This window comes from Lepidochelys kempii, chromosome 15 (assembly GCF_965140285.1).
Source record: "Lepidochelys kempii isolate rLepKem1 chromosome 15, rLepKem1.hap1, whole genome shotgun sequence".
NCBI classification, from domain to species: domain Eukaryota; kingdom Metazoa; phylum Chordata; order Testudines; family Cheloniidae; genus Lepidochelys; species Lepidochelys kempii.
The window spans coordinates 3033647-3058988 of NC_136394.1; the positions used below are offsets into that span (position 1 = coordinate 3033647).

Genomic DNA, 25342 nt, shown 5'->3' on the forward strand with positions numbered 1-25342 from the left:
TGCAGAGAAAAGCATGAAAAGATGACCCCAGTGCACCTTAAATGTCCAAAACCTAGAAGGCAAAGAACCAGAACCCCATATTGATTATTTTTTAAAAAATTACCTGACTTTAAAGCCAATGTTATTATTTTTTTGAAGCCTCACTCATGGTTTCTGATTGTGTGGGGCTAGCACTGCTGGGTGATATAACTTTCCACTACAGGTTTTCTTGCCCCTTCCCCTGAGGCAGCAGGTCCAGGTCAGGGCACCAGGTTAGATGGACACTGATGTAGTTACACCAGGGCACATTTTTCTAATGCAGCCAGGGCCTGTTGGCGGGTGCCAGGAGAAGGGATGGGGTATAGAGACAGGCCGGCACTCGTACAGGCCCACCCTGAGAAAGGGCTATCTGAAGAGGGATGGGTCACCATCCAGCAGGGCAAGGTCAGACCTTTGGCAGGCCTTGTATGGCACGGGCCCCATGGGCAGCAGGCCCGGGTGGGCAGGCAGCAGAGAATGCCTGGTGGAAAAGGGGGAAAAGGTCAGCTGTGCTGACCGGGCCGCTAAAAGTCCCATTGGCCGCAGTGGCTGGTACGTGCAGCTCCGGGAAGCGGCAGGCATGTCCTTCTGGCTCCTAGGTGCAGGGGCGGCCGGGGGGCTCAGCACGCTGCCCCCACCCCGAGCGCCCGCTCCCACTGACCAGCGATCGCAGCCAATGGGAGCTGTGGGGGCAGCGCCTGCAGACGGGGGCAGCATGCGCAGAGCAGCCTGGCCCCTCTGCCTAAGAGCCACCTAAGAGCCACCCACCGCTTCTGGGAGCCACCTGAGCTAAGCCCTGCCCCGAGCCCGAGCCCGAGCCCCCTCCCATGCCCCAGCCCCAGCCCCAGCCCGAGCCCCCTCCCATGCCCCAGCCCCAGCCCGAGCCCGAGCCCCCTCCCATGCCCCAGCCCCAGCCCCAGCCCGAGCCCCCTCCCATGCCCCAGCCCCAGCCCGAGCCCGAGCCCCCTCCCATGCCCCAGCCCCAGCCCGAGCCCCCTCCCATGCCCCAGCCCCAGCCCGAGCCCGAGCCCCCTCCCATGCCCCAGCCCCAGCCCGAGCCCGAGCCCCCTCCCATGCCCCAGCCCCAGCCCGAGCCCCCTCCCATGCCCCAGCCCCAGCCCCAGCCCGAGCCCGAGCCCGAGCCCCCTCCCATGCCCCAGCCCCAGCCCCAGCCCGAGCCCCCTCCCATGCCCCTCCCCCTCCCGAACCCAAACGCCCTCCCGGAGCCCACGCCCCCTGCCGGAGCAGCCAGGGACGGCGGGCAGGAGGGCAGCTCCCGGGGGCCGCTCTGGGCCAGGAAATAAGGCCCCAAAGCAGGCACGCCCCCGCGCCAGCTCTGCTCGAGACAGGCCCCGCCCCTCTCTCCCCTGAGGCGCCCCGCCCCGCCCCGCCCCGCCCCCTGTGTCATGGCCCCGCCCCACCTTTGGGGAGCCCTGTCCCACGCCACCCTGCCCCCCCCCCCGAGGGGCCGCCCAGCCCGCACGTGCGGTTCCTAGCCCCGCCCTGCTCGGTCCCGGCCCCGCCCCTCTGCCGGGGGGCCCCGCCCGCCGCTGCCCGGTCACGTGAGCGCGGCGCCCCGCCCCCTGCCCTCGCCGGTGTCCCCGGCGGCCGGGCGGGGCGGAGGCGCGGGGCCGGGCCTGTGGGGAGGGCGGCCGCCCGGTGCAGCGGCGGCTCCCGCGGGCTGGTCTCCGTCCTCGGCGCCGTCCCCTGCCTGGCCTGCGAGAACCCGCCGGGCCCCGGCCGCCCCGGCCATGAGCGCGGGCAGCGAGCCGGGCAGGGGCGGCGGGGCCGGGGCCGGGCTGGGGGCCCCGGCCGCCCCCGGCCCCGACACCTACAAGGGCTGGCTCTTCAAATGGACCAACTACCTGAAGGGCTACCAGCGCCGCTGGTTCGTGCTCAGCAACGGGCTGCTCAGCTACTACAGGTACCGGGGCCGGGGGGCCTGCCTGGGGGTGCTGCCCTGGGGGGTGCGTGGGGAGCGGGGGGTGGTCCAACTTCTGTAGGTGGGGGGGCTACCTGGGGGGTCAGGGACTGGGCGGCTACCCCCGGAGGGACGGCTACTATAGGGATGGGGGGACCTGTTGGGGGGCGGCTACTACAGAGGCCGGGGGTGTAGCTGGGAGGGGCCTGGGTACTGCAGGTAATGGGGGGCTACCCTGAGGGGGTACATGGGGACTGCGGGGTGGTCCGGCTACTACAGGGACTGGGGGATGGCTGGGCGTAGCCTGGCTATTACAGGGATGGGGGGCCTGTGGCCTGGGGGGGCTTCCTTGGGGATACAGAGACTGGGGAGATGACACAGCTACTGCAAGGATGGGGGACAGCTTTTGCTTGGGCCAGTGGCTTGGGCACGGGGGTGGGGGGCAGCCCAGCTACTGGGGTGGGGGAGAAGTGACTTACTGCAGGTACTGGGGGACTACTACAGGGACCCAGAGTGGGCTGGCCTGGCTCCCCTGGGTGGGGAGGGGGTAACTACTACAGGGATGGGGTGTGGGAACAGGGACCTGTGGGGTGGCCCGGGTACTGTGGGGAGAGGAGCAGGTTGATACTTTCCTACACACACACTAATTCTACAGGTGGACATGCACTAGACACTTTGTAGGGATCAAACCTGCAGTGTCCAAGGCATGATGAACTGGATCTTAAGCTCTCTTCTGTTTGCTTCTGTGAAGCTGAGCATATAGTGGTTTATTTTGCTATTGCATGGGAGTCTGGTGTGAGGAACTAGGTGATGTTCTCTTGCAATACATTCACCTCAAAATGCAGACTACTACGGCATACATACACAGAGTACTGTGAAAATATATTGTACAGTGCATAGGTTTACACATGCCCTGCAGCCCATAGTTCCCAGTGCATCCCTACGTATAGTGTGCATACTCATGGCACGCTACACATATATATATATACACACACACACCCACACACACACAGGCCAAGATATTCAAACAAGGAGGCTAAATTTAGCCTCTAAGTCCATATTTAAGCAACTACATTTGCAGTTGTGCTAAGCATCTAGCACTTCCCAGTGAAGTGAGTTCATGCTATTAGGTGCTCAGCACTCTTGAAAATCAGGCCACTTATTTAGGTGCCTAAATATGGTTTTAGGAGCCTAAAATTAGCCTCCTAGGTTTTAGAATACTGGCCAGACTGTGTACAAAGACTGTAAATCACGTGGCCCACAATATATATCCTACTCCTGAGGGAATTCTGCGCACAATATTTTAAAATTTTGCAAAATTTGCGTATTTTATTTCACAATAAATAAATATGAAGGCTCAAACACGGCAGTGGGGCGCACAGGCTACTGGCTGCATATAGGGAGACTATCCTGCAGCACTCCCCTCAGCCCTACAGGACAAAGACTTGGCGGTGAGGCTTACACCAACCCTGACACAGTGCAAGGTCCAGGCCTGCCCCAGAAACACCATGGAGCCCTTCCCCTCCATGCCAGGTGCATCTAGATAGCAAGCAAGAGGGACAGAGTCTCGCACGCACACCCAGCCTTGTCCCCCGATCCAGGTGTGGGGCTGACAGGCTCAGGCTGGTAGGATCCAAGTGTGGAGGGGCTTAGTGTGTGTAGGGGGGATCCAGGTGTGGGGTAAGAGGGTTCTGTGTGGAGCAGTTTGGGTGTGGGGAGGCTCCAGATGCAGGGGGTGAGGCTTGGTGGAGTAGGGGTTTGAGTTCTGGGGGCTCGGTGGGGTGGGCTCTGCATGCAGGGAGATGAGGCTAGGTGTGGAGGTCAGTGTGGTCTGGATGCAGAGGGGTTGGCCAGATGGGGGAACCATTCCCCATACAGTGTCCCCTCCCCCTGCAGCTGAGGAGTGATGGGGACAGGGAGCGGAGGGGAGTGCAAAGCTTCCCGCAGCTGGGGTTGGTTTCTGGGCATGGGTCTGACCTGCTCTTTACAGGGAAAGAGGAAGTCCTATTCTTGTCAGCCCATCTGGGACTAGCAAATGAGCCCAGCACAGAGAGGAGCCACCCTCTGGGGCTTCCCCAGCCCCACCCCCACTGCGGTGATTTACCTGTCTGCTGGTCTGCTCCAGACACCCAAAATGATGCACCCATGCTTCTTGGGAGTGGTGCGTGACCGCTCTTGCTGGCTCCCTTTGCTTCACTGTCAGAAGTCATTTTTCTGCAGGGAAGCAGAATTCATGTTCCACACAGATTTACTTGCAAGTGTGCAGTGGTGCAGAGTTCCTCAAGGAGTAATATACACAACGAATTACACGAGGCAGTACTTTCGCTAGAGACATGCTCTCTTCTTAGTCTGGTCTGCAGGACTGTAATGGGCTGGTGTAATTGCCGAGAGTGCCCAACTAAGGTTTGGGCTAGTCAGTGGGGTGATTCAATTGATATTTACCTTGAAAAAGCTTTTAAATTGTTCAGGCCAACTGTTTCTTCAAACAGGGTTTGGCTAATCAGTGGGGGAACAGGGCCAAACTGTTTAAGCACAGTTCAGAACTGTTCTAACCTAGGTACAACACTGGAACACTGTTCTCATATTGTTTTTCACATGGTTAAGTTCAGTCCACACTGGTCATTGTTTAGTTAGCTTTAACCAGTTTAAAATAGTATTTTAAAGTGTGGTATGGTCAGAAAAGTGATGTAAATAGTAATAGCTACTTGTTTTTAAAAAAAATTTTTTTCCTAAGTCATCTCAGCTGCGAAATGGGCAGCTGGAGTGGATTCATGATCTAGAATCGTCAACAGAACTGTTAAGTTCTGAGTGCAGTATCTTCATTTCTTGTGATGGTGCATACAGGAGCTAGGAAGAACACAACTTGACTTTCCTAGGTTGAATTTGCAGAGCTGGCAGTTGGAAACTTGTAAATTGAGCATATTTGTTATGGAGTAATCGATATTGAATCCCTGATGCCATCTGTAGTCACTTTTCAGTGTATAACTGTGTTTAAGCTGAGTATTGTATATAAAGAATGTAGCCGGTATCATTAATGCTTTTTTTTTCTTAGCATTTCTCTCAGTCTGGGGCAGTGAAAATAGTCTAGTCATTTTCTTCTGGTTCTTGGGCATTAATACAGGGCTGAGGTTTTTGGGTCGCAAACATTGCAAGTGAATATTTTAAATCAAGACAAAAGCTCACACACTCTTTTTTTTCAGAAGAGAGCACTTCTATTAACGTTTTTTGTTAAATGTTTTAACCAGACCTTTACCTATACTGGCAAGAAGCTAGTGCACCCGCAGTTGCTCTCTTGTAGAGACAAGCTGGCACCTCCTGCTTTAGGCCTTCTCCAAGTTGTACTTATTGACTTCTAAAAGTTCTGCATTCACACTGTAATGAAAATAAATAAAAAGTTTGTATTTCTTTAAATCCTCTGTGTATTTCAAAGGCCAGTCTTGGATTCAACAGTTGGGGCCAGTTTGATGATCATAGAATCATAGAATATCAGAGTTGGCAGGGACCTCAGGAGGTCATCTAGTCCAACCCCCTGTTCAAAGCAGTACCAACCCCAACTAAATCATCCCAGCCAGGGCTTTGTCAAGCCTGACCTTAAAAACCTCTAAGGAAGGAGATTCCACCACCTCCCTAGGTAACGCATTCCAGTGCTTCACCACTCTCCTTGTGAAAGTTTTTCCTGATATCCAACCTAAACCTCCCCCACTGCAACGTGAGACCATTACTCCTTGTTCTATCATCTGGTATCACTGAACAGTCTAGATCCATCCTCTTTGGAACCCCCCTTTCAGCTGAAAGCAGCTAGCAAATCCATCCTCATTTTTCTCTTCTGCAGACTAAATAATCCCAGTTCCCTCAGCCTCTCCTCATAAGTCATGTGCTCCAGCCCCCTAATAATTTTTGTTGCCCTCCGCTGAACTCTCTCCAATTTTTCCACATCCTTCTTGTAGCGTGGGGCCCAAAACTGGACACAGTACTCCAGATGAGGCCTCACCAGTGCCGAATACAGGGGAATGATCATTAATAACTTCAGTAGTCAAAGCTGCAGATTAACATTACTACTTCCCGGTCATTAGGCAAAAGTTACATTTTCCTGTGGTGCAGTGTTTGAGAGAAGGAAGCAAAGGTATATATGTCTGGAAACTAACAGGAAGAAAAGGAGTACTTGTGGCACCTTAGAGACTTACCAATTTATTTGAGCATAAGCTTTCGTGAGCTACAGCTCACTTCATCAGATGCATACTGTGGAAAGTGTAGAAGATCTTTTTATACACACAAAGAATGAAAAAATACCTCCCCCCACCCCACTCTCCTGCTGGTAATAGCTTATCTAAAGTGACCACTCTCCTTACAATGTGTATGATAATCAAGGTGGGCCATTTCCAGCACAAATCCAGGGTTTAACAAGAACATGGGGGGGGGGGGGGAAGGGAGGGGTAGGAAAAAACAAAGGGAAATAGGTTACCTTGCATAATGACTTAGCCACTCCCAGTCTCTATTCAGGCCTAAGTTAATTGTATCCATTTTGCAAATGAATTCCATTTCAGCAGTCTCTCACTGGAGTCTGCATTTGAAGTTTTTTTTGTTGTAATATCGCAACTTTCATGTCTGTAATCGTGTGACCAGAGAGATTGAAGTATTCTCCGACTGGTTTATGAATGTTATAATTCTTGACATCTGATTTGTGTCCATTTATTCTTTTACGCAGAGACTGTCTAGTTTGGCCAATGTACATGGCAGAGGGGCATTGCTGGCACATGATGGCATATATCACATTGGTGGATGTGCAGGTGAACGAGCCTCTGATAGTGTGGCTGATGTTATTAGGCCCTGTAATGGTGTCCCCTGAATAGATATGTGGGCACAGCTGGCAACGGGCTTTGTTGCAAGGATAGGTTCCTGGGTTAGTGGTTTTGTTGTGTGGTATGTGGTTGCTGGTGAGTATTTGCTTTAGGTTGGGGGGCTGTCTGTAGGCAAGGACTGGCCTGTCTCCTTGAGAGATCTGGTCCGCGTGGATCCGGAGGGCAATACACTGGCGGGGTTATTCAACGCATGGATGGTTACAGGTGTCATACCTGATGGTATTAAGGACTGCAGATCCTTACTGATCCCGAAAACAATGGACCCAGAGGCACTGAAGGAACTAGGGAATTGGAGACCTCTTACCATCGGATCCATTGTGCTGTGGCTATTTTCAATAATACTGACAAACAGGCTGGCTAAAGCGTGCCCATTGAATGCGAGGCAAAGGGGGTTCATTGCGGCACCTGGCTGCTCTGAGAACTTAAAGGTTCTCCACCTCATCACCAAGCAAGCCAAAAAAGAAAAAAAGCCCCTGGGCGTCGTGTTTATAGATATAGCCAAAGCTTTTGACTCAGTATCCCACGATCACATCATGTGGGTGCTGCGGGAAAGGGGCCTGGACCAGCACATGATCAACATCATCAGTGACTCCTATAGGAACGTCCATACCCGTAGGGAAGGAGCTCACAGGCCAGTCCTTGTCTACAGACAGCCCCCCAGCCTGAAGCAAATACTCACCAGCAACCACATACCACACAACAGAACCACTAACCCAGGAACCTATCCTTGCAACAAAGCCCGTTGCCAGCTGTGCCCACATATCTATTCAGGGGACACCATCACAGGGCCTAATAACATCAGCCACACTATCAGAGGCTCGTTCACCTGCACATCCACCAATGTGATATATGCCATCATGTGCCAGCAATGCCCCTCTGCCATGTACATTGGCCAAACTGGACAGTCTCTGCGTAAAAGAATAAATGGACACAAATCAGATGTCAAGAATTATAACATTCATAAACCAGTCGGAGAACACTTCAATCTCTCTGGTCACGCGATTACAGACATGAAAGTTGCGATATTACAACAAAAAAACTTTAAATCCAGACTCCAGCGAGAGACTGCTGAATTAGAATTCATTTGCAAATTGGATACAATTAACTTAGGCTTGAATAGAGACTGGGAGAGACTAAGTCATTATGCAAGGTAACCTATCCCCCCCCCCCCCGACGTTCTTGTTAAACCCTGGATTTGTACTAGAAATGGCCCAACTTGATTATCATACACATTCTAAGGTGCCACAAGTCCTCCTTTTCTTATTGTAAGGAGAGTGATCGCTTTAGATAAGCTATAACTATTACCAGCAGGAGAGCGGGGCGGGGGGAGGTATTTTTTCATGCTTTGTGTGTATAAAAAGATCTTCTACACTTTCCACAGTATGCATCCGATGAAGTGAGCTGTAGCTCACGAAAGCTTATGCTCAAATAAATTGGTAAGTCTCTAAGGTGCCACAAGTACTCCTTTTCTTTTTGCGAATACAGACTAACACGGCTGTTACTCTGAAACCTAAAATAACAGGGATATCAGCAAAACATTAACAGTAATAAAATTAAATTTTTATTAGTAGCACTCACAAGTCAGTTCCATTTTTTGTTCTAGCTAATTCTAAGTTATTACTATACACTTAAGTTTATATTTAAAAATGTGATCCATATTGACTTTTGAATTAAAATATTTTAGGCTATCTAAATTTAATTACAGGTTTCAGAGTAGCAGCTGTGTTAGTCTGTATCTGCAAAAAGAAAAGGAGTACTTGTGGCACCTTAGAGACTGACAAATTTATTTGAGCATAAGCTTTCGTGAGCTACAGCTCACTTCATCGGAGGCATTCGATGTACTCCTTTTCTTTTTGTAAATTTAATTAGTACACCTGGATATTTCAGAAAGGAAAGAGGATTTGGTTGGATTTAGGAACGACAGTAATACAGTAACCTACCTTTCTGTCGGAAGAAAAGTTGTTAGAACATCTAGACAAGATTTTTAAAGTTACCATCTTCCTTTGTATTCTGTTGTGTTTCTGATTATTTTAAATGCAGAATATAACTTGTTTCTTCACCACTGAGTACCACATCTAAATGCTAGGTATTATGACCAAAACTTATGGCTTCTCACAAGAGAACTAATAACTGCTGTGCATCATATACCTTCTGAGGTAGATCTGATAGGGATATTAACTGTATAAATTTTGTACAGTTCTATGTCTTGACTGCTCATGGGTTTGAAATTTTGCTTGAGATTCAAAGGAGCGCATTTATTGTTGCCTTCATAAATTATATTTGTGGTGATTAGTTTTAGTCACCCTGTTTTCTAAGGAACCTTGTTTTGGCAACGTTGGGAGAAATTGGAACTGTTTAACTATATTAAAGATGACCAAAATGTGTTGTATGAAATCCTTAAGATCCCAGACACCAACTGCGAGGTTAGACTTAAATTATGACTACCCTTTAAAGGCAAATTGAAAGCTGCTTTTCTGCAAGACCTGAGGTCATACCAATGGGGAGAACACTGTGATATTCTTATTTTTTATAATTTTGGGGGGGAATTTCATCCTATTTCATTTTAGCCCTCATGGGACAGTAGCAACAGGAGCTGCTGCTGTATTGGGTGAGTCTTGGTTTGTTCAGGTTTCTTGTATTTGTGAAAAACATTGGGCTCTACTGGTACCGTGTGTGATGGGTTCGGTCACAGGGATTCCATTGGGACTGTCACCTGATGTGCTGAAATTACCTCTGAGCCTGTTTTCCCTACCAGCTCGGGAGTCCAGAACCCTGCCTTGTTGAGCCAGACACGCTAGCCTGCTGCAACACAGACTCAGGGTCTGGGTCACACCCCCAAAGCTTGCAGACTTTAACCAAAAACAGCTAGCAGGTTACCTCTCCAGCACCCAGACACCCAGTTCTCAATGGGATCTAAACCCCAAATAAATCCATTTCACTCTGTATAAAGCTTACACAGGGTAAACTCATAAATTGTCTGCCCTCTATAACACTGAGAGAGATGCACAGCTGTTTGCTCCCCCAGGTATTAATCACTTACTCTGGGTTCATTAATAAACAAAAGTGATTTTATTAAGTGTAAAAAGTAGGATTTAAGTGGTTTCAAATAATAACAGACAGAGCAAAGTAAGTCACAAAGCAAAATAAAACAAAACACATAAGTCTAAGCCTAATGCATTAAGAAATTGGTTACAGATAATATCTCACCCACAGAGATGTTCCAATAAGCTTCTTTCACAGACTAGACTCCTTCCTAATCTGGGCCCAATCCTTTTCCCTGGTACAGTCCTTGTTAGTTCCAGCAGACATCTCCGGTGGTAAGCAGGGGTTTTCTCATGACTGGCAGCCCCCTTTGTCCTGCTTCACCCCCTTCTATAGCTTTGGCACAAGGCAGGAATCTTTTGTGTCTCTGGGTCCCCACCCCTCCTTCTAAATGGAAAAGTACCAGATTTAAGATGGATTTCATTATCTGGTGACATGGTCACATATCCTGTGAGACCCCGCCTCCATTCTTCCTGGGCTGGCCCACACATACACAGGAAGGTTTATAAGTAAACAGAGCCATTTACAGGTTTCAGAGTAACAGCCGTGTTAGTCTGTATTCGCAAAAAGAAAAGGACGACTTGTGGCACCTTAGAGACTAACCAATTTATTAGAGCATAAGCTTTCGTGAGCTACAGCTCACTTCCTCAGATGCATATCGTGGAAACTGCAGCAGGCTTTATATATACACAGAGAATATGAAACGATACCTATTCCCACCCCACTGTCCTGCTGGTAATAGCTTATCTAAAGTGATTTCCAGCACAAATCCAGGTTTTCTCACCCTCCACCCCCCCACACAAATTCACTCTCCTGCTGGTGATAGCCCATCCAAAGTGACAACTCTTTACACAATGTGCATGACAATCAAGCTGGGCTATTTCCTGCACAAATCCAGGTTCTCACATCCCCCCCACCCCCATACACACACAAACTCACTCTCCTTTACAGTTCATTGATTCTGAAGCACCCTTAAGGGCTTCCACATCATATGGTTTACATCAGTAGTACAAGTTTATCTTATTCTCCTAACTCGAGACATAGAAATAATACATGCAAACAAATAGGATGAACACACTCAGTAGGTTATAAGCTTTGTAATGATACCATACAAGGGGTATTTAGCATGAAGCATAGTCCAGTCATGTCATATTCATAAGCATATTTCCATAAAGCATACAGAGTGCAACATCACAGGGTGTTCTGTTTCCTCTGCTACAACTGACATCATTTAGCTATTTGGGAGCATCATGCCTTACGCAGCATTAGCTGTTAGTGATGTCATCAGGGTTGGAAGAGAAATCAGAACCCTGGGGTCCTGAACTTGGATCTTGGCAGGTAATAAGCCTTCCAGTTGCATTTAAAGTGATTCTTGCATTCTAAAATGATTAGCCTTGAGTCTAGCTAAATGAGTAGGATGCAAAAATATATAAAAAGAAACATTTCAGTTCATCTTCAGATAACCAAACTAATGTATTCCTAAACTGCTGAAAAGGCTTCTCTGTTTCGATCTAGAGTAAATTTGGTCTGGTCAAGTCATACAACCCTTGAAAGCAGAGCAATAAAAACTGATAATCAGTAAGTGCCTTGTGTTCTGACAGGGTTACCTATTCCTAGCTTTCTAGGCCTACCCCTGTATTTGGGTAACAGTTTCAGTTCATCAATAACTGTTTTTGAAACATTGTAGGTTTTTATTGTTCTCAAATTAAGATGGTTAAGAATATTTTTATGTTCTTAAAAAAATGAAAATCTGAGCAGTTCATTTTGCTGTGTGTATAAAAGGTGACTGGAGATATTCATCTTGTGCTTATAAGCAGTGCAGGAGTGCAGTCTCTCATGGCTGTTGCGAAAATGTGTAGAAAAGTTTTATTATGCAATCGTGGAGTTGCTGACTTCAGACATGCATAATTAACCACTGAACCAACTTTGTCATACTTGGATTCAAAGAGGACTGAGTGTTTGACTCAGCTGAGTTATGACTGTAAAAACTTGGGCCAGAACATACTGGAATGTGTCTTCATTCTTGTAACTGGAATTTCTAAGCGAAGCATAGCTGATGCTTTTTTGAGAACATCACCTTTGAACTGAGGCCAAGCCTAAAAACTTCAGTCCAAAAGAACTGAGGAAGTTAGAAGAAGAGTTATAGTGCTAGTTAGAACTCAGCCATCATTGTAGCAGTCTCAGCCAGCAATCACTGCAATGAATTTACATCATCTCAGATAAAATATGTGCTACTTTAATGGTTCTTTATACAGCTTTAGGGTCGTAGGTAGGAGAGGAGTAACCCCAAATGATTAAGTCTGGGTTGACTTTGATTTTGTGTATCGTTCATTATTCTCCTACTTATTCAAAACCTGCGGGTGTTTGTTCCTGTTCGAGCTGCATTTTAAAGTGACTCTGAAAAGGCCTCATAGGATTTCATGTTCAGCTTGCCTCAGTGTCTGTCAGTGCTTCAAAACTGAAGTGAAGACCCACTAAATCAACAGCAGAGTACTCTCTGGTACTCCACTGGAATGAGAGCAGTAAGGTAAGTCGACCGGAGCGCGTCCAGACTCCAGTGTAGACACCGCAGTAAGTCGACCTAAGCTACGTTGACTCCAGCTACATTATTCATGTAGGGTGGAGTAGCATAACTTAAATTGACTTACCCTGATAGTGTAGACAAGGCCCTTTTGTGGACCTGTTCTGAGCAGGTCAGGTCAGCAACTCTGGAAGAGCTATAGTTGAACCTCACTTCCTTACTGCTCTAGTGGTTGCAGGTGTATCTGAGCAAGGGGCTCAGTAGGTGTGCATAAGTGTGCTTCCAATCACATTACACATCTGCCTGCCTTGTTTAGTAACACCAGTGTTTGGGAATTACTTTGGGAAAGCTGCTGATCATATTTTTCAATTAAAGTGGCATTAAGTCTATTTCTGATTGTCAAGTCTGATGTCCTAGAGCCTTCGGAGGGAAATTTACATCCAGCAGACATGGTCTTCTGCCACTGCCTTGGCCACACGTACAATGGGTTAGAAATACTGGAAGGAAATTCTAAATTGGAAGGGGCCATAAAACTATGTGGTAACTTTGTCTTATAACAGTGATTATAAATGGCTGATATGTCTGGAGTTATTCCTTCTATTTTTTCTTCTGCTTTTCTAACTGTCCCTGCCTATTATCTCACCTTTTCAGTAAGTTCACTAGCTGGCTTGAAATCCCAGAACATTAAAAGCTGTTCTGTATTGGTGACTGTGGGGGGGCGGATCTGGCATTGCCGCTTCAGCACCCTCAGCTATGAGCTGTTTCCTCAACTGCACTGGCTGGGAAAACTGCATTTTTATGCCACCTTAGGCCACCTCCTGAGGATTTGTTGCTTCCTAAAATTACCTTTATCTGCTGGGTATGAAATGAGGGGCACGTTAAATAGCAAGAGACTCATTTCTGAGTGGGATTTCAGAGAGGGTTCCTAGCCTGGTGCTCAGCTTATTCGTGTTCAGACTCAGGAACTTTTATAGATACTTCTGATAAGCCCCCTCTCTTCCCTGCAAGTTTCTTAAATTAAAATTGAATTTTAGCTTTACGTTTTATCTTCCAGGGCTTCTAATGCCTTTGATAGGATTAAGGCAGAGGAGAGGAGGCAAACGTTTTCACCCCCCATCCCCAGGATCTTGTTGAGGAGAAGGAAGTGGGTTTGGTGTTGGAGCAAAGGACTAGGAATTGATTTCAAGATTTCACAGCTTTGCCAGTCACTTGTTTGTTTAATTTCTTGTTGTCCTTGTATTGTCCCCTCCTATCTCCTGAGGGCACTGAGTGTCTTGCTTGCATGTAAAGTGACTTCAGAGCCATGGATAAAAAGCACTCTAGAAATATAAAAGAGGGGAGGAAAACAAATCGTGAAGTGGTTGCCAACTGCATTCCCCACCTGTGCATGTGTTGGAGAGAAGATCAGGCCTTTGGATCTGCCACCCCTTCCCCCCCCCCCCCCACAGTTCTGAGGGGGAGTCTAAAATCTAGAATGTGACTGCTGCCTTCATGCTGCTCCCCCAAAGCTCTGTCCATGTCTTTAAACTCTGTTGTACTGAATCTTTGCTCTCTCCTTCAGGAAGCAGAAAAACCTTTCTTCTTTAACTTCAGGCACCGTAATTTCTTTAGCCTGCTAAAGTGCCAGGAGACAGGTTTTGCTACGTTGCCCATTTCCAGTTTGACCAGGACACAGGTGCTTGTTAATGCTCAGTCATACTCAGGTTTGTGCATGGTTTATCACTCTTATCTTGTATAGAAAGTAAACAATGGCCCCGGGTGCATGTTATCAATTCTGTCATTTTTTACTAAAATAATTCATACAAAACTATTTTGCCATGGAAGCCATAATTATACGCTACAGGATTTTAACATCTTCACATCAAGATTTCTAGCTGAGTTGTGTAATTTCTTGCACAGGAGTAAATAGTTGAAGGAGCTGGTAGAATTCCATGTAGCCCTGAATTTAAAGTTCAGCCCTCTGGGCTCTCTAATGGTTTACTTTTTAGGTATTTATCGGTGTTCCGAATACCACTGTGGCACTTCCTAGGAGAGATTACAGAACAGTGTACTGTAGGCTGATACCGCATGGCCTGGGGCAATGACACAATGCTATGTAAGTTAAATATTTCTCCTACCCTGTCACATGTGCCTCACTCTTCGCACCAAATGTCATGTTAGTGTGAAAAAGCTGCTGTAATCTCACAAATTTTGACTCCCCTCTGGGATACAATTTTTGATCAAGAAACCGGAGAGGACATTCAAAGGATGGCTTCAGGCAAAAGGCTGTTGGTTTATTTTTAAATTGCAAATGACTGAGATCTGTATTCAGGAAAGGAAGTACCCTTCATGGAAATGGTATATAGGGTGACATAACATCTCCATTGTGTATAATTTGGAGTTAGTACATCTGGCAATTTATTAGCTCAAGAGAATTATGTAGGTTTGAGTTGTTTTACTCAGCTTTATTATACTGGCACTTCATAAGAACATACATAGAAAAGAGCTGCGAGACTGGGTCAGACCATGGTCCATCTTGCCCAGAGTCCTGTCTCCAATAGTGGCCTGTACCAGAGCTTCTGGGGGAGTGTACACAACAGGGCAATGAAAGATCCCTGTCTTCTGCTCCCAGCTTCTGATAGTCAGCAGTCTATGGTGATCCCGAGCATGGATTTTGTACCTGACCTTCTTGGCTAATAGGCATTGATGGACCTATCCTCCATGAACTTACCCAGGTTTTTTTAAATCTGGTTACATGTTTGGTCATCACAACATCCTCTGTCGGTGAGTTTCACAGGTTAGTTGTGTGTTGTGTGAAAGAGTACTTCCTCTGTTTGTATTAAAGGTGCTGTCTATTAATTTCATTGCTTTATCTCTGGCTCTTGTATTGTGTGAAAGGGTAATAGCATTTCTCTCCATATTTTCTGCGCCAATCTTGATTTTTATAGACCTCTATCATATCTCCCCTTAGTTGTCTCTCCTAAGCTGAACGACCCTAATCTTTTGACTCTCTCCTTGTATGGAAGCCGTTCCATATCCTTGCTCATCTTTGCCTTTCTTTGAACCTTTCCCAGTTCCACTATATGTCCTTTTTGACATGTGGTGACCAGAACTGGACACCTTATTTAAGGTGTAGATGCACCATGGATTTATATAATGGCATTATATTTTTGTTGTCTTTTCTATCCCTTTCCTAATAGTTCCTAGCATACTGTTAGCCTTTTTGATTGCTTCTGCACATTGAGCAGAAGTTTTCAGAGAACTAGCCACAGTGACTCCCAAGATCTTTCTTGAGTGGTAACAGCTAATTTAGGTCAGTGGTTCTCAACTAGGGGCACGCATACCACTAGGGGTACGCAGAAGTCTTCCAGGGGGTACATCAACTCATTTACATATTTGCCTAGTTTTACAACAGACTGCATAAAAAGCACTAGGGAAGTCATTACAAACTAAAATTTCATACAGCTGTTTATACTATATTCTGAAATGTAAGTACAATATTTATATTTCAGTTGCTTTATTTTATAATTGTGTAAATGAGAGTCAGCAATTTTCCAGTAACAGTGTGCTGAAACACCTTTGTATTTATATGTCTGATTTTTGTAAGCAAGTAGTTTTTAAGTGAGGTGAGACTTGGGGGTACACAAGACAAATCCCACTCCTGGAAGGGGTACAGTAGTCTGGAAAGGTTGAGAGCCACCGATCTAGTGGCCTCACTGTTTGCCTGGCAGGTTTCTTGCTTGTGATGTACTTAACTTTATTTTTATTATTGTGTAGCAAGTTGCTTCTCAAATTCTTTCTTGGCCTGGCTTCTTATACTTGCCAGAGTTTGTGCGCTGCTTCCTGTTTTCCTCATCTGACTTCCAAATTTAAAAGGATGCACTTTTGGTAGCAATTACGCTGTTCAGCCATGGTGTCATTCTTTTGGTGTTCCTACTGTCTTTTTTTTATTTTTATATGTTTGGCCTGAACCTCTGGAATGATATTTTTAAGTAGTCTCCATGCTGCTTGCAGGTATTTACCCTTGTGACTGCTCTTTTTAAAGTCTAACTACCATCCTCTTTCTTGTGTAGTTCCCCTTTTTAAAGTTAAATATTACTGTGGTAAGGTTTTTATATTTTTTCCCTCACAAGGAGGTTAACTTTTACTACATTATGGTCACTATCACCAAGTGGTTCAGTTATGGTTGCCTGTTGGACCAGGTACTGTGCTCCACTTAGGACTAAATCAAGAATTGCCTCTCCCCTTGTGAGTTCCAGAACTACCTGCTGCAAGAAGCTGTCATTGATGGTATCTAGAAATTTAATCTCTGCATCACACCCTGAGCTGATGTACCCACTGAAAATGAGGATAGCTGAAATCCCCCCCCCCCCTTATTATTGCATTTTCTGGTTTTGTAGCCTCTCCTACTCCCTTAGTATTTCATCGTCACCATCCTGGTCAGTACTGTATTCCTACTGCTCTACTCTTATTAGTCAAGCATGGAATTTCTGTCCATAGAGATTCTACGGCGCAGTTTGAGTCATTTAAGAGTTTCACCTTATTTGACTCTGCTTTTTTCACACTGCGTTCACGGGGGAGTGGCACTATGTAAGAATCCTTTCCGTTTCCTCTCGGAGCTTTGTTTTATGCATGGCTGGGATCTGAATACTACCCAGACGATTGAGAGTGCTGCTGGTGGGCTATGCAGGGTTCAGTGGAGTAGTGCTGGATCGCTTGCTGCTAATTATCCACATACTGTGTGGGGACTTTACCTTGGTTTTATAGACACCAATAGGCTCGGACAGTGGATGTATGTAACTAAAACACAGTCCATCTGTCTTCACCCACCAAGATGTAAGACAAGGAATATACATTATTGGTCAGATATCCAGGGCTTGTCTTGGCCTGAGTAGGGCTGAAGAGGGAGAACTGGGCTCTGCTGGACAGAAATGGGAAATGAAATGATGCAGGGGCAGTGAAGGGGCTAATATGCAACCAGTGCATTCTGTGGCTGGGATAATCATTGCCAAGGAGCCAGAGGCACTGGAAGGAAAGCTGGGCTTTGGAACATGGGAGTGTTGAGGTTACATTTTTTAAAAACCGAGGAAATTAAATGCCCCAAAACTTAGTTAACACAGAGTTCAGGTTGTTCATTGGTGTCTTGTCCTTCCAGAACACGGAGCACAGCACTGGGCAAGCTTAACTCAGGGTTAATGAAATTTTTGGCCACCTAATTCTAAGAGGAGCTCAGGTGTTCAACAAAGTGGAGAAAATTGAGCTAGCTAATTGGATGACAGCCATGCCTTAAAGTCCTATATTTTTGTGACTTGCTTAGGCTGGAAATACTTGAGGGTCAATGGAAATGCTTTCAGAACCATAACATTTTCTAAGCAAGGGGAAGTTTGTGTTCTATGGCTTATTACAGCTCATAATGAGCTTTGCCTCTTGACAAAAGTCTCTTCTGACTGGTGCTGCAAATCTTGTTTGTGTGGAGTGGAAAGGAGAGCTTTGCTTCATCTTATGGTTCTGCATTGGTAGGACTGCTCCAGAGGGATTATGGGAATAGTGGAGGGGCCTGCAGATACTCTTACTATGTGGTCATTACACCTCTTTCCTGGGGGCAAAACACCTGCAGTTGCCTCTACTCCTGTGGCTGCAATACGGCAGCAGAGATTCTGCACAGTCTGTTCTGGAACCTGGGAGGAAATCAAATCCTGGCCCAGTTACCCAAGCTGTGAGCAGGAAGGGAGGTTGTGACAGTAACCATCTCTGAAATGCCTTTCCGTGGCTCAAAAGAAAACAGCAACCACTTATAAATCTGAAAAGCTGCTTTGGAGAGAAATGAGAACATTGCTACTTCAAATAATAACCAAACTACTTTATTCCACTGCTATGGATTCTTTGGTTATGCAGCTGCTTTTAGTATTGCAGAGAGCTTGTGTAGTAAAACATTAGTATTACTCATTAAAAATTGTTCCAGTTCAAACCTAACAGCTAGTGAAATTCCTGGATGGCTTATCATAGTCTGTTTAAAAAAGCAGAATAGTTCAACAAGCCAAGCTAGCTTGTTCTCTTAAAATTACTGCAAATTTCCAAAAACGCCAGCCCCATGTAGCTTTATGGAAGAGTTATTGGTTGAAGCATAGAAAGAGCTTGAATGCAGGTGATACAGCTCTGAAATGTTGTGGAATAATTCATTCATGCACTAGTTGGCAACTTTAGTTCCAAGGTGCGTTGAATTTCTGGGGCCAGTGAATCTATGGAATCGCAGGGAAATGAGGTTGAGAATCAGGCCTTTCTAGCAGGGCTTCCTTACCCTGTGGAGTGGAACTTGTGACCATTTAAATATGCTTTCTAGATGGTCCACGCATTTTTGCCTCTCCAGGGGTTGGGCTTCCTGCTGCTACTACCCAACCCTCACTTTCAAATATCTTATACTTTTGTCTCAGCCTACTTTATGTGGGTGCACAATTCTTTTTACCCCCAGATTAGCTTTTTGAGCATGTACTGGCTGAGTAATGCAATTTTCAGGAAAATACTGAAATAGTGTTAGGAAGAAATAAGAGAAGTGAAAATTTCTGGACATACATTGTCACCTGAGCTTGTAAATAGAGCTTGAATTCAGAACTGAACTGGAACCTTAATGTTGACCCTGTAACATGCCCATTATCTGCTTATCTACCAACACCCCTCTGGCACCAACCACCAAGCCTCCTCCACAAGTCCATTATGAACAACAGTACAATACTGTAAATAAAGAACCATAACTATTGGATTACCTGGGCATTGGATTTGAGTTGGGTTCTAAGTTCACACTGGAGATACCATCAGCTGTCGTACCGTAAGGAACTCTAATGTTCCCCCCCATGCCACCACACTGACCCAACCACGCTTTCCTCCACTTCAGCCAGTAGTCTACAGTGATAATTTATTTCTTGTACACAGTGTAGAAATAGCACCTAGCTACTACCACTAGGGTTATGCCCTCCATAGGATACGAGATGTGTGGTCAGGGATACATTTAGTTCAGATTCAAATTTTACAATCATGTTTCTCCTAGCTTAATAAGTTTTGCTACATTGCCCTATCTGTGAGAGCAGGGGGAAGTCTGTGGTCTTGTTGTCTGTGACCATAAATTAATGTTTCCATAATCGATCTTACTGCTTTGTTAGTGTTCTGTACACTGTGTGCACAGAGATGCAATAATACAGTGTTGAAGTGAAGCACTTAAGTCAGGGAACTCAGAAGTTAAGGTTTTTACTGCATCGTTAACTCTGCATGTTTGCATATTCTGTGTTTTAGGGCATAGATTAATAAGTGATATGCACAGTCCTACATTAAATGATGAAAACTGGTCTAGGAAATACAAGACATGAACATTAAAGTGGAGTGAAATTACCATGACTTTAGGAACCTTAATCTTGGAATTGCCTGAATTGAGTGCTAGCTCGCGCATAGTCCTTAACCTTGCACCATCTTGTCACTTTTAATTTCTCTCTCCTTTTTTAAGGCTGAGAAATTCAGTTATCAGGTACTGAAGAACTTAAGTTGGCATTCCAGCTTCAATTTTAACTAGCTTCTGCTAATGGCAGAAATTTCTATAAAAATAGATACCATGTAAGGGAAGCAATGGATTTTTATCTGCAAAAGAAAACATGCTGTTATACTTTCTCAACATTCAACACACCACTTACTTTTGAGTCTATCCATCAACTCCTCATACAAAAACATATTGATGGAAACAAGAAAATTCACTCTTCCAAACCTGTCTCTCATTTTCAGTAAAGGTTAAATGCCTTGTTAGTCTGAATTACTGCTTTTATTAAAATGTGCAGACATTTCTAGTTTCGTCTGTGTGGTCATTTGTAAAACTAAACAAAAGAATTATTGGCAAGTATGAATTTATTGTTTAAAAACCTATGGGCTCCAAGCTCTTGCTTACTGCATTCCTAAAGGGCCACACACCTATCTTCTTGTCCACACACCTTTAGAAAGAAGTTTTTGCTAGTTGTACTTTATTTTTTGTGCTGCCAAATAGCTAGATCAATAACTCAAATTGAAGTTGGCAGCTCTGTCTTGTTTGGCAACAAACAGTCTATAGTCCTTCAAGTATCACGTTATCTCACTGGGGTTTGATACCAAGGTGTATAGAAAGTTAGTGTACGAGTTGAGTGCATTGTTAAACTTCATATTTCTCTCTCCTTGAATAGGTCTGCTGCCAAATTTACATGACTGCTGCTTAATAAGAATGGATTTAAAAACTAAGCCGTGCTATGGTATTGCAATCTTCCTGATAACATTTACTACAAAAATAGGCAGTCTCCTTAATTTCTAAGATGAAACCTAGCACTGCTTTAAAAGTAATTTGAGAGTCCTGCATGAAGAATATTCCTCATATTCAGGTGCAGTGTAAGGATGTGTAATCCTTTCTCAGCAATCAGATTTCTTAATCCGTTTGTGTGTTAAATATATATAATATAAATATTCCCAGCCAAACCAAAAAACTGACAAACCTCCACACATCACAAAAAAGACAATGACTTTGGCTATGGATAAATTACTGGATTTAAGGAAAAAACTTGCTCCATAACCTCTCTTGTCAGGGATTCATAAGTGCAACTGCCTCAGAATGACAGGGTTCAGAGTAGCAGCCGTGTTAGTCTGTATCCGCAAAAAGAAAGGGAGTACTAGTGGCACCTTAGAGACTAGCAAATTTATTTGAGCATAAGCTTTCGTGAGCTACAGCTCAGAATGCATCCGATGACGTGACCTGTAGCTCACGAAAGTGAATGCTCAAATAAATTTGTTAGTCTCTGAGGTGCCACAAGTACTCCTTTTCTTTTTGCCTCAGAATGGATATCTTCCTCAACTGAAGAGGGGAAGATTTCCTTTCAAATCTGCTACAAAGCTGGAAGTGTTGATTAATGAATCTGCTCATGCTGAACTGTAATTCCATCCTGCAGTAAAAGTTTTATATTTGCATTAGTCCAAATGAGAATTCACTGTTCCATATCCAAAATAAACATTTTTTCTTATTCCTCTCAAGGGGTTTGGGGTTTCAAAATGCAGGTATGCTCCAGATTTTTTTTAGACAGAACAAATGATCCCTTTTATGGAAGAAGCAGCATGGTCTAGTTGCTAAACCCAGAATTCATGTTTCCCCATCCTTTTCTCAGATCTGTCACTGACTGCTTGGGAACCTGGAGCCTCCGTTTCAGTTAAAATAGGCTAACCCTCCCCTGCTCTGGTGAGGTTGAAGCTTTGGTTGCTTTAACGTCAGATGAACTGAAAAACAGTATAGAAATGCAAAGTCATCTTGGGAGCCCAGAGCATTGAGAGGCTGAGTGCTTTCTGCATGGGCAGCCCATGTGCTACAGCTCCAAAGGTGGTGGTTCTGCCAGCTTAGGTTTAATCTGTTTCCCTAAACGTGTTCCTAAATACGACAGTCTCAGGTGGGGGAGAGTTGAGTGGGCTTCCTGTCTGGTGTGGTACTTTGGGAGGAGTAGTAGGGGACTCTGGAAAGTGGAAAAGCAACAGGATTGTGGTAACCATATGGCATGCAAGGGGGAGTTTATAGCCCGGGGAATTTAACGTTACTAGCAAGAGTGCTCAAAATTGTCCAGTTGCAGTGCTCTTGCATGAATTTAAATTGCTGTTTAATGCTAACCTTGAACTGTAATTCTGCTGAGTGTCTCATCCTTTTCACATAAGTAAAAAAGTGATGTTATATTAGGCTTAAATATCTTTAGCTGCTTCCACATACAAAGGTGGTGAATGATGCTGGCTGTAGCTCACGAAAGCTCATGCTCAAATAAATTGGTTAGTCTCTAAGGTGCCACAAGTACTCCTTTTCTTGATGCTGGATACTTGACTGCTCTTAAGCACCATTGTTAACATCCTGTGGTGATTCTCTAAACTGTCAATGCTCCTTCACTGAGTCAAGGAACGGAGAACTTAGGATATCCCCATCCAACACCTCAATTACCCCAGTTTTTGTTCTTCAAACATTTCATTCTCTGTAAGCTGCAAGTAAGGGACTGTAGAGACTGTGCTGGAGGTTTTATTTAGCCTGATAGAATTGAACAAAGGCCAGAAAATAGCCATTTCTTTTGCAACTGTTAAGGTTCCAGTTTGGGACAGTGAAGGGGTTTCCTGCAACATTTTTTTCCATTGTTGATACTCTAGGGATCTTTCCTTTCTCTGAATCAGAGTTTAAAATCACACATTTTTAAACGTTTCTTTTCATGGGCCCGCTTTCAAAAAATCAGAAGGAAAGGAAGCTGGAGAGAAAAATGAAGGTAACTGAAAACCAGACTTAAAGGACAAAAGCATTTCATTGCCTTGTGGAAGGAAAGGAAGATGACAAGCCCATGTTGTTTTTTATGTTTCTATATAAACTAGAGTTTTGTGTTTGGTTATTCATTCTTGTGCTCTTTAAAAATTGGTTGACTCTTTTCTGTTGTAGTGCACTGTCTTCTTCTGTACAAACCAGCAAAGGAAACAATGGCAGCTGAAACCAGTGACCAAGTGATCTGTCAAATGAAAGATTACTAAAGGTGCAGACTGAACTGCTTTGGCCATCAGTTGGGAACTTTTGTTTACGACCCACTGCAATGATGTTGGACAACTTAGCGAATCTACACTGGAATGTTAAGACCTATCCTGCCTACACCTCCGTTGTTGTTGACTTTCCATCTATTGTAAAGCTTGCCAAGAGGAGAAACTGGAGAGGCCTATTGTGTTGCTTTCTAAAGAGCCATTTGGACAGATGGAGCCTAACATAGGAGAGCGCTTTACTTTATCAAACCTTAGCTGCTGGGAATGCCTGTTCCTTTCCTAGAAATTGCTGCCTACCTGAGGAGATCAGAGTAACAGCATCCAATGAAGTGAGCTGTAGCTCACGAAAGCTTATGCTTAAATAAATTGGTTAGTCTCTAAGGTGCCACAAGTCCTCCTTTTCTACCTGAGGAGAGAGAGAATGGGGAGGTAGATAACACAATGCACTTTGAGACTCTAAATGCTTCCTATTGTTAATGTTTGTATCAAGAGAAGGCTGAGCTGTCCTAAGCAACAAGTGGAAGATGTAACTGAAACCCTAGGCTGTCCTCTTGGTTGCTATATTTTGCATACTAACAAGAAAGTGTAAGTGAAAGTGTGGAAAACCATTTAATCTATTCTCAAGCAAAGGGGCTGAAGAACTATGCATCTCTTGAAACAATCTGACTGCAGGATTAATCCTTTGAGCCTGTTGATCAAAGGGATTTATCCAAGGTAGCCAGTGCTCTTTTGCATTGGAAAGCCAGAGTTCTGCATTGTGCTGGCTCTCTTGCACTGTACTCTTTAAAGTACTGTGGGGCTGTTAATGGGGGAAGAGACAGGCCAGAAACTACTGGCCTGCAGCAGACATAAATCGGTGATTTAGAGCTGTAAGGTGCTTTCTTCCATTTCAGTCTCATGAACCATCTGGTCTTGATTAGCTTCATGTGCCAGTGTGTAAACTTTCCAAGGCAGCTGTCATTTAAAAAAAAAAGAAAAAGGAAGGGTAACCACCTTTCTGTATACAGTGCTATAAAATCCCTCCTGGCCAGAGGCAAAACCCTTTTACCTGTAAAGGGTTAGGAAGCTAGGATAACCTCGCTGGCACCTGACCAAAATGACCAATGAGGAGACAAGATACTTTCAAATCGGGAGGGGTGGGGGAAACAAAAGGTTCGTCTGTCTGTGTGATGCTTTTGCCAGGAACAGATCAGGAAAGCAGTCTCAGAACTTCTGTTAGTGAGTAATCTAGCTAGAAATGCGTTAGATTTCCTTTTGTTTAAATGGCTGATAAAATAAGCTGTGCTGAATGGAATGTATATTCCTGTTTTTGTCTTTTTGTAACTTAAGGTTTTGCCTAGAGCGATTCTCTGTTTTGAATCTGATTACCCTGTAAGGTATTTGCCATCTTGATTTTACAGAGGTGATTCTTTTACCTTTTCTTTAATTAAAATTCTTCTTTTAAGAACCTGATAGATTTCTTTTCATTGTTCTTAAGATCCAAGGGTTTGGGTCTGTGTTCACCTGTACAAATTGGTGAGGATTTTTATCAAGCCTTCCCCAGGAAAGGGGGTATAGGGCTTGGGGGGATATTTTGGGGGAAGATGTCTCCAAGTGGTCTCTTTCCCTGTTCTTTGTTTAACATGCTTGGTGGTGGCAGCATACAGTTCAAGGCAAAGTTTGTACCTTGGGGAAGTTTTTAACCTAAGCTGGTAAAAATAAGCTTAGGGGGTCTTCCATGCACGTCCCCACATCTGTACCCTAGAGTTCAGAGTGGGGAAGGGACCTTTGACAGCAGCTCATTCACTTTTAAGAGGGAGTGAAACAATCACTTCAGAGTGAAAGTGTTGCTATGAAGTCTTACATCACTACTTTGTGCAGAACATATCTTTTGGTTCTTTTGTTTCATTATTGAAGTAACAGTTTCACTGTGTGAAGCAAGTTGAGATGCATTCCCAGGGTCATGACAGCAGCTTCAGAAGACTCTTCCATTTTTGTTTGCACTTGTCCATACCAGCACTGTAAAAACCAGTGCAATATTTACTGTCCCTGATAACCAAATGGGCATGGGCGTAGTTTGCAAAAGTCAAATAGACATAACGATAGCAGTAGTAAGTGTGAGGAGTACTTGCTGATAGGTTAAAGTGACATCCACCCAAAATTTAGGTTTATAAAACCTCTTATTGGTAGAAATTCTTTCATGACTTTACAAAAATAAACAAGCCAGGGCCCTCTGTGCTTGAAAATGAGACTCTGTATCTTCTAACCTCTGCATAAAGACTTTCCCAAATTAGGCACTCTTTCCTTCCCAGAGTGAAAGGGATTCCTGCCAAGAACTGCAGGTGAGCAGATCTGAGACTGTGTTAAAACATGCATCTCTTGTGCCTAGAATGCTCAGAGTGAAAGGTGAGTGTTTAAGGCTAGGTTCCTTTCTGAACAGTGTCCGTTACCAGATTATTTGAAACCCTGTTTATTACTGGGAGT

General features: G+C 44.8%; 1 protein-coding gene and 1 long non-coding RNA gene across 2 annotated transcripts in view; both read left to right on the forward strand.

Moving 5' to 3' along the window:
• Positions 1 to 1671: 1671 nt before the first annotated feature.
• Positions 1672 to 25342, forward strand: part of OSBP2 (oxysterol binding protein 2) — a 371100-nt gene continuing 347429 nt past the window's right edge. The window contains exon 1 of the mRNA XM_073313236.2: positions 1672 to 1942. Coding sequence (XP_073169337.1) covers positions 1770 to 1942 — 173 coding nt within the window. The 5' untranslated portion in view covers positions 1672 to 1769. The remainder of the gene's footprint in view (positions 1943 to 25342) is intronic.
• LOC140898804 (uncharacterized) lies at positions 14076 to 24326 on the forward strand. Its single transcript, XR_012155102.2, has 2 exons — positions 14076 to 14456; positions 22788 to 24326. It is a non-coding gene; the product is annotated as an uncharacterized LOC140898804 (long non-coding RNA).